Below are 14,445 nucleotides of genomic sequence, written 5' to 3'. Positions count from 1 at the left end.
ATAACTAGTGGCGACTAGTTCCAGAGAAGGATTTCGTTCAGAAGTCATGTGAGGCGACTTAGTGGGAGTCCTTTGGATCCGCAGTCGGGCCGGAACCCGGTATTTTAGATGATTGGTGAACGTATAGAGACCATAGAGGTCTTGTTAGATTTTGGAAAACAGCCATGTAGCAACATACTGCTTCAAGCAGTTCAGTGTTCGGGCAGTTTCAGCGTTTGGGCAGCATCAGTATTTGCACTTCATGTTGCAAACACAGACGAAATAGCTGGTTGATTGGGAAGTGGTAAGTCACTTACAACGGGAATCACAAGGATAAGTGGAACTGTGATTATGTTTTCTAGTGGGAGCCCTGGTTATCAGAAGTTGAGTAGTCAGTTGAGGGATAAACATACTAGATTCAACGATAATGATTTAGTATGAGTGGTCTGTCAGGGGTTCAGACCATATCGAGATAGCAGGTTTCGGATAGATTACATGTGGTCTTGTTGCAAGGAATTCGTTCACCTACGGATTGTAGGGATTTGTGAAGATTGGTCACGACTACCCTGGGAAGGCTAGGGTGTGCCCAGGAAGATAACTATGTTACTAGGGTGGCTTGGTATGTAAGGATTGGTAAGGAATGATTTCGAGGATGAAATCTAATTTAAGTGGGGGAGAGTTGTAAAACCACCCCGTTTATTTATTAAATAAATAATTATATATAAAAGGATGGTCTCGAAGAGCTAATTGTCACAATTTTAGAAGTCGGGGATTAAAAGTGTAAGTTTCGGATGGGTTCCGTAAAGAATTATAAGGGCAGGGATTACTTGGTAAATTATTTGGATATCAATTGAAAAGAACTTGTAGAGGAGGGGTTGTTTTAGTAAAATCCGGACTTCAATTGTAAAGGATTTGCATGGATGGGTCAAAAGGGTAAATTATAGACTTGATATGAAAAGAATTTTATGGAGAGGGACTGATCTTGACATTATGGCAATAATTTGAGGGGCACGGGTATAAAGCGTAGCATGTGCCGGTTCCACAAGGAAAAACCCTAACCCTAATATGAGAGGCAGTCGTCATCCACCCTTATACCTCCTCCCAGCCGCCACCCTTCACCTCTCCAACCTCCGGCGCCGCACCCCACTCTCGTTGAGATCGCCAACCATCGAAGTTGTTGTGGTTTCACCCATTTCCGATCAGTCAACAACCACAGCAGCAACCAGACCTCCGCTCTCCTCCTTATTCTCTTTAATTCGCTACCATGAGGGGTCTCACCCACCACCGATAAATGTTGCTGATGTTGCTGTAGAAGACGAGGTCGCCGATGAAGACGATTATCGCCGTTAGCCGCTTCTGTGATGCCTTCGAGCTCCATCCGCTACTGCCATCAATGATTGTATGTGCTACCGTCGTTCGCGACCACCACGACTATTGTAGCTATTTTTAATCGTTGCTACCCTTCTTCTTCTATTTATTCTGTCGCCATGTCCGCCGCTATGTGTTGTTGCTGTCGGAAAAACCCAAGGATGAACCACCATGGCTGCCGGCCATGGTGGCTGCCACCTCAAGGACCGCCATAGCAGTTGTGTATGTTGATGTATGGGTTAATTTTGTGTGTGTGTTTATTTCATTAGTGTGTGTTTGGCTGGAGTTCTAAGTACAAGGCATCACCACTACTGTGGGGTGGTGGCTGCCACCACGCACCACCGTGTTTTGTGTGTGTGTTAGTAGGTGTGTGTGTTTACTTGATATTTAGCCTTGTAAAATGTAATTGGAAATGGAATAATGAGAAAGAAACTAAAAGCCACCACCGTGAGGTGGTGGCTACCGCCTCCTGCCGCCATCAGTCGCCGTGTCGGGTGGCGGTGTGTTTGCCTTGTGACTTTGATTCGTTTGGGGGTGCTTGAAACCCTAATAGGCCAAAGTATCTCAAATGGGCCCAATAAAGCTTAATGGACCCTAATAAAACCCTAATTGGCTCAATGATATTCTAGTGGGCTTGATAGGCCCAATAAAGCCCTAAATAACCTAAAAGTCCAACAAATTAATAATGGGCTAGTATTTGTGTTGGAAAACCCTAATGCCAATAAATCTTAATTCGGGGAATTAAGCGGGACACACGGGAATTATTTAATAACTTGGAATATTAAATAATAATCATTGGCGGAAATTAATCTAAGCAATATTGGACTTAATGGATTAAGTCCTTAATGGGTTAAGTAGGAAACTTAACCCTAATCATCATTTTATGTGAAACTCTAATTTCACTTGGGTTTATTTTTGGGCCTTTCTATTGGGCCTTGATGATTGGGTTATTAAATGGACTATCCAGGATCAAGCAAATGGTCTAGAGTAATTTAATGGGCCTAGGCTAAGGGCCATGTAAGGGGCTTGGGCTCAATTTGGAAAATTAGGCCATAGATGGGCCATAGTATTTGGGCCTTAATGAGTATATGATGTTGGGCCTTAGAATGAGACCATGTATAGGCCTAGGCCTAATTTGGAAAATTGGGCCATGTGTTGGGCTTTGATTCCTAATTGACTTTGGGCCTATGGATTGGGCATTGGGCTTGAATAAGCCATGCTAGGTGTAATGTAGTAATTAGCCAAAGAATGTACTTATGGTTATATATTGGGACCCAATTATAGTAGGAGTTGTATGATTAGATGATTGTCTGTGTGATATTCATCTAGGTTTGCTACTACCTGATATGTTTATGTGCTAGTATGATATGATGCTATGTGCTAGTGGCAGTAGGGGAGATAGTCCCCAGATTACCGGTCTATAGGGACGAAGGGGTAGTCATGCCCAGCCATGCTAGTTAAATTATGTGATATGTGTTATGTGGTAGTAGTAGGGGTGAAATAGTCCCTAGTATACGGTCGAGAGGACCGAAGGGGAGACCAGCACCCAGATATGCTAGTCAGTATCCGATCGCAAGGACCGAAGGGGAGGCCAGCACCCAGATATGCTAGCCAGTATCCGGTCAAGAGGACCGAAGGGGTAGGTCAGGCACCCAGATATGTCTGACAATATATGTATGATATGTGATTATATGGTATGTGGTATGATGGGGGAACTCACTAAGCTTCGTGCTTACGATTTTCAGTTTTGGTTTCAGGTACTTCGTGTTTAAAGGAAAGGAGCTGGCTAGATCGCAGTGCATCACACTATGGTTTTCCGCACATGAGATCTTTGGGATTACACTCTGATATTGTTTTATGATAACATGCTTGATTATTTCTACTTTGGTTTTGACATGAAATGATATTACAAATGTTTTATTACACTATTGGTTTTATAATGACGTATTTAAAAATGAAAATTTTGGCCTGTATTTTTGGGATGTTACATGACCAGGTCTTTGACATCTCGGAATCAAATGCAACTTACCCCAATCTTAGTATGTGAAGTCTTTGATGTTTGGAGTATAGATTTCATGGGTCCGTTTCCGCCATTTTTCGGGTTTGTGTATATCCTACTTGCTGTGGATTACGTATCCAAATGGGCCTAGGCAAAAGCTACACGAACAGATGATGCCAAGGTTGTAATTGATTTTATTAAGAAAAGCATATTCGATAGGTTTAGGACACCGAAAGCCATTATTAGTGATCGGGGTATGCATTTCTGCAACCGCACACTCGAAGCAGTCCTCAAGAAATATGGTGTCACACATCGGGTATCCACAACATATCACCCGCAAACCAACGGGCAGACAGAAGCTTCAAACAGACAAATCAAGGGAATTATAGAGAAAACCATTAATCCGATTAAGAAAGATTGGAGTATTCGATTGGATGATGCCTTATGGACTCACCGGACAACATACAAGACTTCTATCGGTATGTCACCATATCGAATGTTTTTGGCAAACCTTGTCGATTACCGGTTGAATTGGAGCATTGAGCATATTGTTATGTCATAAACTTGAATATGACCATGGGTGAAGCTGGTAAGAAAAGAAGGTTGGATATCCAAAAGTTAGAAGAAATCTGGAACGACGCTGACGAGAAAGAAGCAATCTATAAGGAGGTGACAAAAGCTTTTCACGACAAGATGCTTTTACGGAAGCTATTCACTACCGGTCAAAAGGTACTCTTATATCATTATCGTTTCAAAATTATTTCTGGTAAATTAAGGTTTCGTTGGGTGGGACCTTTTGTTGTTACTAACGTGTTTGATCATGGTGCCATAGAAATTAAGAGTGAACAAACAGGAAAGATTTTTAAGGTTAATGGTTATCGTCTCAAACCATTTTATGAAGGGTTTCAAGTTATGAAAGAGGAAGTGGAGGTAGTTGAGGTCCCGAGTTACCGCAATTGAGGAAACCAAGTAACTATGTCGAGCCAACGACAGTAAAAACGGGCAGCTGATATGGGCATATTTAGTCATAAGAATCATGCATGATCTTAATACTTTATGTTAATTTTATCTAAAATAATGAACCAAAGGTGCTTAATTAGCTTAAATATTTCATTTTCAGTAACAAAGACATGCTCGGATGGAAAAGGAAGCGGAACTAGCGATTGGTGGCTTGGATCTTGGATTTTGAAGAAAGAAGGATGTTGCTGGACAGCTTGACCCCTCGTCAGTATTTTGGACATAACTCATGAACCGTAACTCCGATTGACAAGGTTCAAAATTTTCTGAAAACTAGACACAATTTCGGACGACTTTCATGTTTTGAGAAAATGTTGATTCCAAATGGACTCGACGAGTAGGCCATCAACTTGACGAGTTGGTCAGAAGTTTCACGATTCTTGACTTTGCCTTGCCGTACACGGGATTTTAAGTGATGGAATCGTCAAGTAGGTCATTGGACTCGCCGAGTAGCCCTTGTTTTCATAATATATATATATATATATATATATATATATATATATATATATATATATATATATATATATATATATATATAGAAACGCTTCTCATTCGAAACCGAACGAATGGGGGAACCCTTGGGGGTTAATTTGCGACTGGAGGTGCGGCTAGAAGCCCTGGAACTCGTGGAACAACCCTAGCTTTCAATTTTGAGAAGATAAAAGGCAATTTAGGTTTACTCTTTACTTAATCTTTTGTTTGAACTATGTGTAAACTATTAGATTTCATTTTTGATAAACTTTCTGCTGTAATCATGAGCTAAAACTCATATCTTCTGTTTAGGGTAGATGAATTTATGACTATGTGTTGATTTTTGTGGTTGGATTAATTGAAATTGGTGATTATATTTTATTAAGCTTGTTAAAGAACCTTATGTGTTAACAATAACTATTCTTTTGTTAATAAATCAGTAATTAAGTTGTATGAACATCTCTTAGTTATTAATTTCATATGATTTATTGTGACCACATAGTTGTATGTCTAGGAATAGTGAATGTGAAACTAGAATTAACTAAAAGATAGGTAAGTTAATGTGTGAGCTTGTTTGATGAACATCAGCAAGAGGTTAATTGAAGGGCAATTTAATTAACCATTACAAGTCTTATTTAACCTAAATCAATAACTAGGAAATCCATTAATTTAGACAACTGGCCACTGCTTGAGTTAATTTGTTTCCTAAGGATTAGTAATAACGAACGTGAAACTAATCATCTTAGTCGTTAGCCAATGAAGAATTAATCTGATACATTAAAATCATCCATGGGAACAAATGAGTCGAACCTAAACAGAAGTCCTCTTTATTATTGAATTTAGTTGACTTTTATTTGCTTAGCTCTTAGTTAGTTTAAGTTTTAGTTAATTGTTTAAGTTTCTAGTCTTGAAAAACTAGAGAAACCCCCTTTCCATTACTTGTTTTATTTAGATAATATTAACATTTCTTTTAAGTGTTTACCGTTCCCTGTGTTCGATACCTTACATACCTGAACTAAACTGCTAATTGATAGGTACACTGCCTTTCGTGTGTTCGTCTTTGTGATTAAGTTAGTAGGATTAAAACTAGTTGGTTTTACACACATCAAGTTTTTGGCGCCGTTGCCGGGGAACAGTTCAAATAGTTAATTTTATTTGCTAATTGTTACCATTTTTATTTTATTGATTTATTTTTATTTTTATTTTCTATGTATTTTCCAAATCTCGATGCTTTTGATGCTTTTCTTATGGAAGTAGTACAGGAAATTGAGCAAGAAGATGAGGAGTGTGGATCGGATGAAGATTTGAAGAAATTTGATAAATGGTTAGATAACATCTTGTCTAACGATCAAGAACAATTTGAGTCACAAGAGCTAAAGTTACAAGATGAAGAATTTATTCCAGAAAGAGATTTGGAGGAGCTGGAAAGGTTGCTAGCAGAGAGGTCAGATGAAGAACAAAAACAAGCTGAATTGCAGGAACCAACCTGTGGTTTGACCACTACCACGACATGCTCCTCTGTTCTTCCGGTTTGTGTTTCGAAGCATGGGGTGACGATTCCAACTTTGGAGAAAGTTCTAAATCATGATCCATTTATGATTAGTATCCAACCGGTTCCAACCCTTGTCAATATTCTTGGGTTTTATGAATTCAAGCTCGTTTGGCCAATTTTTGAAGCAAAGAGTCGAATTTTACAAATTAGTCCACCAAAGAAAATATTCAATGCAACGAATGGATTAACATTGAGTTTATTGGAAGTTTATTAAGTTGGGAGTCCAGCTAAAGACTCGCACAAAAAGAAGCGCTTGCGGGAGGCAACCCGTCATTAGAGTTTGCTTTTCTTTTTCTTTCTAAACTTCTAGTATTTAAAGATAATTTAGGATTTTTATTTTGATGTCTTTTTATTACTTGGTATTTGTTTTTGTTCTTTTTAGTTTGACTGTAAGGATTGCATGCGAGAGTCTAGAGTCAAGGATAACCAAGGGAAAAATCGAGTCCAGGTGAGAGAGAGAAAACGAAGTTTTGAGTCTAGTTACGAGTCTGGTGATGAAAGAGGTTATTAAGAGCTCATTTACGAAGTTTTGAGTCTAGTTTATATAACCCCCATACATCATAAACGGACATGGGCAGAATACAAACTTTTCCACACAACGGTCTACTCGTCGAGTGCATCTTATGGACTCGACGAGTCCATGTGAAATTTCGCGACTTTTCTGCCAGTCAAGCTACAACTCGGCGAGTTAGTATATCTACTCGACAAGCCACACTTTAATTATATTTTCAAGATTTGACCACATTTGATACGGGCATTGGTTCTTTTCTTTGGAGATCATTTTCCGAGCATTTCCAAGAATTTTTCCCTTATAATTGGAGCTACACCACACGAGATTTTGACACCCAAGACATGGATGAGCTGTTCCCATGTCTAAAGTCAATTGAAGATGGAGCTTTAAGGCGAAATATCAACTTCGCACTACTATCCCAGGGGAGTTTGTTCCAATTCTCTCTTTATTTTATTGTTCTTTATCATGCATAATATGCAATGGGGACATTGCATAAATTAAGTGTGGGGTAGGGGGTTGGTTAATTTAGTTAAAATTTTAGTTAAATTTCGAAAATCTTAAAATTTTAGTTAATTTTGAAATTTTTGCATTAAAATTGCTAGGGCTAATTTAGAAAATTTTGGTAAAGCAATTAGGGATCATGCTAGTATTATATTTGATGATTCTATGAAGACCTAAATGTTTAGTTGAACCAATATACGTTCTAGTGCATTTGTGGCCTCCTTTATTCTAGTGAAATCATGGGACAAAAACACAACCTCGCTTAGTTTGAGGGATGCAATATGTTTAACATCGTGTACCAGAAATGTATCCAGGAAAATGTTATCTTTAACCAATAAAGGTTGAAGTTGAGCACCCCTGCTTAAGCATGTAGGATTTAAGTGAAAAAAAAAGAAAAAAAAGTGAGTTACATGTTAAAAAAAGAGAGAGAATTACAAGAAAAGTTGTAAGAATTTTGGAGTAGTTAAAGTGAAGATCAAAAGATCAAAATTCCGAAGATTCAAAAAGTTGAAGATACCAAAAATCAAACAACGAAGGTGGTGAATTCAAAGAAATCAAAGATCAAATTATCAAGAAAGTGAAGAATTCCAAAGAGCTCTATAGTGGTATCGAAAAGTTGTAATTTTCTATATTATGTATGCTTGGGTTGCTTGACCAAAAATACCTTGAGGTTAGGAAGTTTTCTGTGGATGGATTCGGAGGGATGCATAAAATGAGTGTTGTTCAAAAAAAGTGGGCGAGTGTTTATGAGGATTGTGAGTATTTATAATTGAGGGGGGTCCTTAGGAAAAACTTTAGACACAAATGCATGCGTTGTGGTCTTGTCATAATGGTTGGGTTCGATTGGGATTATCTTATGTGGTATCAGTATGTTAAAATTCAGTTTTGCTTGGGGGCAAGCAAAAGTCAAGTGTGGGGTATTTTGATATGGGCATATTTAGTCATAAGAATCATGCATGATCTTAATACTTTATGTTAATTTTATCTCAAATAATGAACCAAAGGTGCTTAATTAGCTTAAATATTTCATTTTCAGTAACAAAGACATGCTCGGATGGAAAAGGAAGCGGAAATAGCGATTGGAGGCTTGGATCTTGGATTTTGAAGAAAGAAGGATGTTGCTGAAAGCTTGATCCCTTGTCAGTGTTTTGGACAGCACTCATGAACCGTAACTCCGATTGACGAGGTTCAAAATTTTCTGAAAACTAGACACAATTTCGGACGACTTTCATGTTTTGAGAAAATGTTGATTCCAAATGGACTCGACGAGTAGGCCATCAACTCGACGAGTTGGTCAGAAGTTTCGCGATTGTTGACTTTGCCTTGCCGTACACGGGATTTTAAGTGATGGACTCGTCGAGTAGGTTACTGGACTCGCCGAGTAGCCCCTATTTTCATAATATATATATATATATATATATATATATATATATATATAGAAACGCTTCTCATTCGAACCCGAACGAATGGCGGAACCCTTGGGGGTTAATTTGCGACTGGAGGTGCAGCTAGAAGCCCTGGAACTCGTGGAACAACGCTAGCTTTCAATTTTGAGAAGATAAAAGGCAATTTTGGTTTACTCTTTACTTAATATTTTGTTTGAACTATGTGTAAACTATTAGATTTCATTTTGGATAAACTTTCTGCTGTAATCCTGAGCTAAAACTCATATCTTCTGTTTAGGGTAGATGAATTTATGACTATATGTTGATTTTTGTGGTTGGATTAATTGAAATTGGTGATTATGTTTTATTAAGCTTGTTAAAGAACCTTATGTGTTAACAATAACTATTCTTCTGTTAATAAATCAGTAATTAAGTTGTATGAACATCTCTTAGTTATTAATTTCATATGATTTATTGTGACCTCATAGCTGTATGTCTAGGAATAGCGAATGTGAAACTAGAATTAACTAGAAGATAGTTAAGTTAATGTGTGAGCTTGTTTGATGAACATCAGCAAGAGGTTAATTGAAGGGCCAATTTAATTAACCATTACAAGTCTTATTTAACCCGAATCAATAACTAGGAAATCAATTAATTTAGACAACTGGCCACTACTTGAGTTAATTTGTTTCCTAAGGATTAGTAATAGCGAACGTGAAACTAATCATCTTAGTCGGTAGCCAATGAAGAATTAATCTGATACATTAAAATCATCCATGGGAACAAATGAGTCGAACCTAAACAGAAGTTCTCTATATTATTGAATTTAGTTGACTTTTATTTGCTTAGCTCTTAGTTAGTTTAAGTTTTAGTTAATTGTTTAAGTTTCTAGTCTTGAAAAACTAGAGAAACCCCCTTTCCATTACTTGTTTTATTTAGATAATATTAACATTTCTTTTAAGTGTTTACCGTTCCCTGTGTTCGATACCCTACTTACCTGAACTAAACTGCTAATTGATAGGTACACTGCCTTTCGTGTGTTCGTCTTTGTGATTAAGTTAGTAGGATTAAAACTAGTTGGTTTTACACACATCAAGTTTTTGGCGCCGTTGCCGGGGAACGGTTCAAATAGTTAATTTTATTTGCTAATTGTTACCATTTTTATTTTATTGATTTATTTTTATTTTTATTTTCTATGTATTTTCCAAATCTCGATGCTTTTGATGCTTTTCTTATGGAAGTAGTACAGGAAATTGAGCAAGAAGATGAGGAGTGTGGATCGGATGAAGATTTGAAGAAATTTGATAACTGGTTAGATAACATCTTGTCTAACGATCAAGAACAATTTGAGTCACAAGAGCTAAAGTTACAAGATGAAGAATTTATTCCAGAAAGAGATTTGGAGGAGCTGGAAAGGTTGCTAGCAGAGAGGTCAGATGAAGAACAAAAACAAGCTGAATTGCAGGAACCAACCTATGGTTTGACCATTACCATGGCATGCTCCTCTGTTCTTTCGGTTTGTGTTTCAAAGCACGGGGTGACGATTCCAACTTTGGAGAAAGTTCTAAATCACGATCCATTTATGATTAGTATCCAACCGGTTCCAACCCTTGTCAATATTCTTGGATTTTATGAATTCAAGCTCGTTTGGCCAATTTTTGAAGCAAAGAGTCGAATTTTACAAATTAGTCCACCAAAGAAAATATTCAATGCAACGAATGGATTAACATTGAGTTTATTGGAAGTTTATTAAGTTGGGAGTCCAGCTAAAGACTCGCACAAAAAGAAGCGCTTGCGGGAGGCAACCCGTCATTAGAGTTTGTTTTTCTTTTTCTTTCTAAACTTCTAGTATTTAAAGATAATTTAGGATTTTTATTTTGATGTCTTTTTATTACTTGGTATTTGTTTTTGATCTTTTCAGTTTGACTGTAAGGATTGCATGCGAGAGTCTAGAGTCAAGGATAACCAAGGGAAAAATCGAGTCCAGGTGAGAGAGAAAACGAAGTTTTGAGTCTAGTTACGAGTCTGGTGATGAAAGAGGTTATTAAGAGCTCATTTACGAAGTTTTGAGTCTAGTTTATATAACCCCCATACATCATAAACGGACATGGGCAGAATACAAACTTTTCCACACAACGGTCTACTCGTCGAGTGCATCTTATGGACTCGACGAGTCCATGTGAAATTTCGCGACTTTTCTGCCAGTCAAGCTACAACTCGGCGAGTTAGTATATCTACTCGACAAGCCACACTTTAATTATATTTTCAAGATTTGACCACATTTGATACGGGCATTGGTTCTTTTCTTTGGAGATCATTTTCCGAGCATTTCCAAGAATTTTTCCCTTATAATTGGAGCTATACCACACGAGATTTTGACACCCAAGACATGGATGAGCTGTTCCCATGTCTAAAGTCAATTGAAGATGGAGCTTAAAGGCGAAATATCAACTTCGCACTACTATCCCAGGGGAGTTTGTTCCAATTCTCTCTTTATTTTATTGTTCTTTATCATGCATAATATGCAATGGGGACATTGCATAAATTAAGTGTGGGGTAGGGGGTTGGTTAATTTAGTTAAAATTTTAGTTAAATTTCGAAAATCTTAAAATTTTAGTTAATTTTGAAATTTTTGCATTAAAATTGCTAGGGCTAATTTAGAAAATTTTGGTAAAGCAATTAGGGATCATGCTAGTATTATATTTGATGATTCTATGAAGAGCTAAATGTTTAGTTGAACCAATATACGTTCTAGTGCATTTGTGGCCTCCTTTATTCTAGTGAAATCATGGGACAAAAACACAACCTCGCTTAGTTTGAGGGATGCAATATGTTTAACATCGTGTACCAGAAATGTATCCAGGAAAATGTTATCTTTAACCAATAAAGGTTGAAGTTGAGCACCCCTGCTTAAGCATGTAGGATTTAAGTGAAAAAAAAAGAAAAAAAAGTGAGTTACATGTTAAAAAAAGAGAGAGAATTACAAGAAAAGTTGTAAGAATTTTGGAGCAGTTAAAGTGAAGATCAAAAGATCAAAATTCCGAAGATTCAAAAAGTTGAAGATACCAAAAATCAAACAACGAAGGTGGTGAATTCAAAGAAATCAAAGATCAAATTATCAAGAAAGTGAAGAATTCCAAAGAGCTCTATAGTGGTATCGAAAAGTTGTAATTTTCTATATTATGTATGCTTGGGTTGTTTGACCAAAAATATATTGATGCTCAGCGCACAATCAGGTATATTCGTTCTGAAATTGAACTCTTTTGTTTTTATTATATATTTGTATCCGCTTTGGGAATAGTTAAAAAATTTTATTTTTGATTGATAATTGGTTATCTGGAAATTGTGCCAAATCTGTCCCAACTTTTTACCTGAAAATGCCTCCTAGACCTTCCCATTCACGCAGAAATGTTAACATCTCGGACCCATCATACATTGTCCTGGCAGACAATGTGACCTTAGATTTAGGCTCCCAGGCTGCCTTTGACTGTTTTCAGCAGCTTCATGCACAAGAAATTTCACCACAGGTTTGGACCCCCAGCCGCACATTAATGCAGGAACTCCATATTTATGATGGTGTTCATGCACTCTTCACCAATATTGGTTGGGAGTGTCTTTTAGGTGCAGATTTTGGTACTTGTCCTCTACTGACCAAAGAGTTTTTAGCTACATTGAGTGAAGTCAAATAGGAGGGAAATTCACTTTTCGTATTTTTAGAATCCCTCACTCTATCCACGTTGACTAGCTGTGTACTTTTTTCTATACCCCCATCACTAACTTATCTCAGCCTACCCCTGCTTTCGACGTGCACTATTTTTGGCACTCCATTACCGGATTGGATTATTACGACTCGTCCCAATCCTCTCAGACCAGCATTATCCATCTAGTTCTAAAAATCGCTTTGAAAATTATTTTCAATATTATTTACGCGCAGGTTGAGACTACCAAAGCCGGCAAAGCCGAACTTTTTATGTTATGGTGCATGGTCACCGGATCGTACCGACCTCATTTTGGTGATTTATGTATCAAAAGATTCCACGGAGTTTTTGACGTGCACGATTTTTGGCACTCCATTACCGGATTGGATTATTACGAGTCGTCCCAATCCGCTCAAACCAGCATTGTCCATCTAGTTCTAAAAATCGCTTTGAAAATTATTTTCAATATTATTTACGCGCAGGTTGAGACTACCAAAGCCGTAAAAGTCGAACTTTTTATTTTATGGTGCATGGTCATCGGATCGTACCGACCTCATTTTGGTGATTTAGTCATCAAAAGATTCCACAGAGTTTTAAACCTTCGCACCGGAGGTGCCATTCGTTGTGGTGGTCTGATCACCGTCAATGCTCGCACGCTCGTAGAGCAGTGTCCCCCAGAGTAAAATTTCTTTTCGGGTGACTCATTTCGTTTGACCCTGCAGAACCTTAGGGCCATGCACATGCTACGTCCCGCTCCGGGTGCGAATGTATGGATGCTTGGCCGATCCACATATTTCAAGGTTACTGGTTCTGATGACATCACCCTCGCTGACCCCATTAACGAGACTGTGTGGGTTCTTCCATCGAACATTCCACCACCTCTTCGCCCCCATAGGTCATAGCACCCCCCCTGCGTCGCGTCCGCATTCTTACAGACCATCTTCGTCCACTACGTACAATGATTACACTGATGCCACACCACTCTCCTATAGCCAACCTGATCCCATACATACTGACTTTCAGGACGGACCCCATCATACCCAGCCACCTCATCCTGACCCCAACTTCCCCTTTACTTATCAGCATTATCATGACCTCCGCCAGGATATTACTGCTCTTCAGCAGACAATGACTGGTCTCCGCCTCAATTATCAACTTTATAGCACTAAGTTTCTGGGTATCGTGATGAGGTCTTAGGTTATCGCGAGGACTTTACTGATTTCCGTGACGAGTTCTTCCATCGTTTCCCATCCTCGCCAGAGTAGTCGTTTTCCACTCCTCCCTAAGCATTGAGGAGAATGCTTAATTTTAAACTTGGGGAGGGGATTTGTTACCCGTTTGTAAAAAGTTTTTATTAAAAAAAGTTTAAAAATCCATAAATATTTTTCATTTATGTTTTTATTTGTCATTTTTTTCTTCCTAGTTTTTTATTTCAAAAAAAAAAAACAAACAAAAAAATTAATATATATATATATATATATATATATATATATATATATATATACACACATACGAGATGAATACACTCTTTACATACGATATCTCCATGAAGTGTGATATTGAGAATTAAAAATGAAAAAATCCGAAGCGACCTGATTGTTATTGGAAGTGTAGAATCAGCTGTTATAACTAGGGGACCCCAAACACCATAATTCGAGACCCCGACCTTAGATAATAAAAAAATGTCGTACTAACACGTTTTATGGGCGGTAATAACAACTTTAGGATGATTTGCTTCTGAATGTTTAAAAAGAATCTTTATCGACAACTCTGGACCCACAGAACATGGCCCTATTTGTTGACACATGTTACCCTCGCGGTAACAGAGAGCTTAAGTATCAGACCCACACAACCAAGAAAGAAGAAAGGGTACAACTTTATATCAAGTGCCCAAATCAAGAATTCAAGCGCTCAATTAAAGAAATTTCAAGAAATTCCAAAAAAATAAAAAGAATGAAGGATTC

At 37.8% G+C, this 14,445-nt stretch overlaps 1 protein-coding gene across 1 annotated transcript; it reads left to right on the top strand.

Moving 5' to 3' along the window:
* Positions 1–3,922: 3,922 nt before the first annotated feature.
* Positions 3,923–4,306, top strand: LOC145064373 (uncharacterized). The gene has a single exon (XM_079011837.1). The coding sequence runs from the start codon at positions 3,923–3,925 to the stop codon at positions 4,304–4,306; it is 384 nt and encodes a 127-aa protein (XP_078867963.1).
* The last annotated feature ends 10,139 nt before the right edge of the window (positions 4,307–14,445 follow it).

This window comes from Lactuca serriola, chromosome 7, assembly GCF_051521515.1.
Source record: "Lactuca serriola cultivar US96UC23 chromosome 7, Lser_US96UC23_V15, whole genome shotgun sequence".
In the NCBI taxonomy this organism is placed as follows: domain Eukaryota; kingdom Viridiplantae; phylum Streptophyta; class Magnoliopsida; order Asterales; family Asteraceae; genus Lactuca; species Lactuca serriola.
Note: the sequence above shows the minus strand (reverse complement) of the source record. Positions and strands in the feature narration are given on the sequence as shown.